The sequence below is a fragment of the Alexandromys fortis genome, unplaced genomic scaffold (assembly GCF_014885135.2).
Source record: "Alexandromys fortis isolate MF-2015 unplaced genomic scaffold, M_Fortis_MF-2015_v1.1 scaffold_5, whole genome shotgun sequence".
Classification (NCBI taxonomy): domain Eukaryota; kingdom Metazoa; phylum Chordata; class Mammalia; order Rodentia; family Cricetidae; genus Alexandromys; species Alexandromys fortis.
Window position 1 is genome coordinate 4,700,557 of NW_026067924.1, and position 4,779 is coordinate 4,705,335.

At 39.2% G+C, this 4,779-nt stretch overlaps 2 protein-coding genes across 2 annotated transcripts in view; one reads left to right on the forward strand and one right to left on the reverse strand.

The window, feature by feature from the left end:
- Positions 1-4,779, reverse strand: part of Riok1 (RIO kinase 1) — a 70,485-nt gene that overhangs the window by 33,700 nt on the left and 32,006 nt on the right. The gene's annotated exons all lie outside the window — the stretch shown is intronic.
- Cage1 (cancer antigen 1) overlaps positions 1-4,779 on the forward strand; it is a 33,664-nt gene that overhangs the window by 1,945 nt on the left and 26,940 nt on the right. The window contains exon 2 of the mRNA XM_050142771.1: positions 2,719-2,806. Within this exon, the coding sequence (XP_049998728.1) occupies positions 2,719-2,806 (88 nt within the window). The remainder of the gene's footprint in view (positions 1-2,718; positions 2,807-4,779) is intronic.

Genomic DNA, 4,779 nt, shown 5'->3' on the forward strand with positions numbered 1-4,779 from the left:
ATTTATTATGTATACAATATTCTGTCTGTGTGTATGTCTACAGGCCAGAAGAGGGCAACAAACCTTATTACAGATGGTTGTGAGCCACCATGTGTTTGCTGGGAATTGAACTCAGGACCTTTGGAAGAGCAGGCAATGCTCTTAACCACTGAGCCATCTCTCCAGCCCTCCATTTATTTTTTCAATAATGTCTAATGTTAACCAGAGTTTGAGATGCTATAGTTCTACATTTTGAAAAATGAATGGTTTAAATTATATAAGGAACTATCCTGAACATTTATTATAATAAACTTGTGGACCAAAGGAGCAAAATGAATGTTTAGTTAAGAATGGTGAGATCAGAGCTGAAGATGTGGGCTCAGACTTTGAGTCAGCTCCTACAGAAGACCTGAGTTCTGTTCTCAGCACACACACACACACACACACACACACACACACACACACATACATATATATATATATCCTGACAATATGGCCCATGTCTTTAATCCCAGCACTCTGGAGACAGAGGTAGGTGGATCTATGTGACTTTAAAGCCAACCAGAGCTACACTGTGAGACCCTGTCTCAAAGAAAGGGAGTGGGGACTGGAGAGATGGCTCTGCTGTTAAGAGAGGTGGCTATTCTTCCAAAGGACCCAAAAACAATTCCTAACATCCATATGGTGGCTCACAACTGTTAACACCAGTTTCATGGGATCCAACACCACCTTCTGGCCTTCATAGACATTGGACACTCATGTGTTACACAGATATACATGTAGGTAAAACACCTGTACACATAGAATTTAAGAAGAAAAAAATTAAAGAATAATACAAGAGAAAACTAGAGCTCAAAATTATCCATGAAATTTTGTGAGAATCAGGATGCCTAAAGAACTGTGTGAAATACAATCTGAAGGCACGCCAGTGGTCCTGTGGGTCCGTAGTAATTTTAAGTCTGATTCGGAGGGATGGTAACAAGCTGCATTTAGCTGTAGCAGTACTTATTGGACAGGGCCACTCTATACTGTTGAACAGAGCTTGGTAACACTAGAAGTTCTTCCTTAAGACCCTATGTATTTGTTTGCTTTTTGAGATGAGACAGGCTTTCACTCCGTTGCTCAAGCTGGCCTGCTTCTATGAGGCAGGGCATCATTTAGATCCACTTATTTTGAGATATGTGATACTACTTATGATAAAACCAAATGTTTTTGTCAAAAATTTTGAATATTCCCTATGCTATCTTATTTCTAAGACTAATTTTATCTGCCCTTTTGTATAGCATTAAGAATACATAGCGAACAAGACCTGGGTGTGGTTATCAATTATGTAGGGGAATCAGGTGTAACCTCATGACTGGAACTCTTATTTTATCTTCAATATCAAACAAAACAAAACAAAAAGCTAGTTAACAAAAAAAGCATTCCTACTCTAGTGCTATTTAGACAAGATTTAATAAAAATTAAAGAATTAGCTGAGCTGAGGTTGGCAAGGCAACTCAGCAGGTAAAGATGCTGCTACTCAGGCCTGGTCACCCAAGGTCAACCCCCAAAGCCCAGGTAAAAAGCTAGGTTTGATGGTACTATGTACCTGTGACCCCAGCACCCCTACTGTGAGATGCTGAGCAGAGACTGGAGGGTGCCCCGAAACTCACAGACTGGGTAACCTGGAGTACTCATCATGGCACAAATAGCAAGAGAGGCCCTCACTCCAAAACAAAGAGGAAGGGGGCTGGAGAGATGGCTCAGCCATTAAGAGCATTGCCTACTCTTCCAAAGGTCCTGAGTTCAATTCCCAGCAACCACATGGTGGCTCACAACCATCTGTAATAAGGTTTGTTGCCCTCTTCTGGCCTTCAGGCATACATGTAGACAGAATATTTTATACATAATAAATAAGTAAATAAACACATAAATAAATGAATAAATAAATAGTATTTAAAAAAACAAAGAGGAAAGAAAGACAATCAGCTTCCCAAAGTTGCCCTCTGCCCTTCATACTCCTCATGGGGTGTGTGTATGCGTGCCCAAATGATAGGACTGGACAAGGCATAATTACCCAGGCTGAACTTGATTGTTCACGTATATAATCCCAGCACTGGATAGCATGAGGCAGGAGAATAACCACGGATTCAAGGCTGTGTCTACACAGTGAGTTTCAGGAAAGTCTGAAATTACTATGTCGTGAAACCCTGTCTCTAAAAGACCCCAACAATGATCAACAAGAGATATAAACATTCTCATCTATCCCTGTGATTAGAGATAGATAATCTCACTTTTAAAAAGAATACTGAGTAGCAGGCTACTTTTCTTTTTATGTAACTCTCCTGAGTGATCAGCAAACAAAGTTCTGAATACAAAGTGGAAAATGTGCTAAAGTTCACATTCTGCCTGTGAAACAAAAAGTTCTCATAAAAAAAAAAAAAAAACTACAGCGGGTTAAGAGCATTGACTGTTCTTCCAGAGGACCTGAGTTCAATTCCCAGCAACCACATGGTGGCTCACAACCATCTGTAATGAGGTCTAGTGCCCTCTTCTGGCAGGCAGGCATACATGGAGGTAGAATGTTGTATTCATAATAAATAAATAAAATCTTTTAAAAAAAATCTACAGAGAAACCTTGTCTCAAAAAAAAAAAAAACAAAAAAAGGAAAAAACTATATAATAAGTTATGTACTCCTTTAGAAAAAGCCGATGTTTTCTTGAAGTGTTAATAATGCTTTTTAAATTATTATGCAGGATGAAACAAAGAATGCAGAAAGAGAAAATGAGTCTACACACACACTCTCTGAAGATATATATAGCACTCAAGACAGTTTGCTAGGGGGTACATTTCCCTTTGCTTCCATCTACAAAACAGGAAAACTGTGTCCTGTGCTAAGAAGAGTAATAGCCAGATTCTGAGATAAGCACGTTATATATGCTATTAAAGTAAACCACAGATAATCCTATGAAGTGTTGGGGTTTTCTTTTTCTGAAATAAGAGTAATTTTTATTTCCATTTTTCATTAAGAATCTGATTTGCCCAGCGTCATGTATCTTTAATCAGCAAGCTGATTCAAGTTGTCTCAAACACTAGAATACCACAGAAGCATTTTAGGAGATGGGTGTTGATACGACCAAAATTTATCATTTTTGGTTTAAATTGATATTGGGTTAAAAGCTAGTTAAGAGCTAGTCATAAGACACACTGACCATATTTATCAATATAAGCCCAAATAGCATATAGAAATCTGTTTTAATAACTATAAAGAATAGTAACTTGAAAAGATCTGACAAACCTTGCTGTAGCATTCAGTATGCACGGGTGTAAGAAATGTAAGTGGTGTGGGGATTAGAAAGGCAGACAAGGGCCCATGAGACGGATCAGCAGATAAGGGTACTTGCTATGCAAGCCTAGCGGCCTGGGTTTAATTCCCAGGACCCACATCAAAAAGAAAGGGGAGAATTCCACAAAATTGTTCACTGACCTCACACATGTGCTGTGGCATGCCTTCCCACACATATATACATATACAATAGTAATCATTTTTAAGTTAAAGATAGGAAGTAATCATTTGTAAACGTGGTTTTTCTACATAAGAAATTCATAAGCGCCTAGAAACTCCTAGACCCAATATAAAAGTTTAGAAGAATGATCAGTCAATATTTTAAAAACTAATAGCATTACAATGTGCTAACAGGAATTTCCTTTCAAAAGAAATGCTTAGGTCTGTAGAGATGGCTCAACAGTTCAGAGCACTTACTGCTCTTGCAGAGGACGGATTCGATTCACAGCACCCACATTAGGGGTTCACAGCTGCCAGGAACTCCTATTCCAGAAGCCCCCGACACGCTTTTCAACTCTCCATCGGCACCTGCATGCTCATAAACTCATGGAGGCACATACACATAAATGAAACATAAACTCTTTCTAAAATTTTAACTATTATCAGTAATAGCGCTACTAAAATACCCGAGAACAAATGGCACAGAAGGTGCGCCAGGTTTGATGGGGAAAGTTGGTGGAGAGCCTAGGAACTGAAAAGATGCTGCGTACTCAGTTTCTCACAGCTACGAATTACCATAATTACACTTATCATTAGGAGGTCCTGGTATTTCCATTTAGAAATGAAAGAAGTTGAGCCTGGTATGGTGGTGTGTGCACAAACCCCAGCACTTGAGGAGATAAGGCAGGAGGATCAAGAGTTTAAGCCAGTCTGGGCTATATAATTACCCTGCCACTGAGGGCTTCATAACAAGACCCTGTTCTCAAACAGCAACAAGATTTGTTAGAAGTGTGATTATAAATTAGTGGGGTAAGAATACACTTATCTGGTTATGCCAGAATAGTTAGTTTTCTAAGATATTAGACATTACACCAGATTCAAAAGTTAATTCCATAGGGTCATGGCCTACCAGTGAGTTACAATGTTCTTAACTCCAGAAAGAAAACTTAGGGCCAAAGATGTGGCAGGTAAAGGCGCTAGTTGAGCAAACCAGAGTTGAACCCTCAGAGCCATTGTAAAAAGCCAGATGTGGTGGTGCACATCTGTGATCCCAGCACTCGTGCAGTAAGAGGGAAGGTACAGATGGGAAAATCACCCAGTTCATGGAACAAAAGTTCACCTCCAATCTTTTTTTTTTAAAGAAATATTTATTTATTTATTTATTTATTATGTATACAATATTCTGTCTGTGTGTATGTCTACAGGCCAGAAGAGGGCACCAGATCTCATTACAGATGGTTGTGAGCCACCATGTGGTTGCTGGGAATTGAACTCAGGACCTTTGGAAGAGCAGGCAATGCTCTTAACCGCT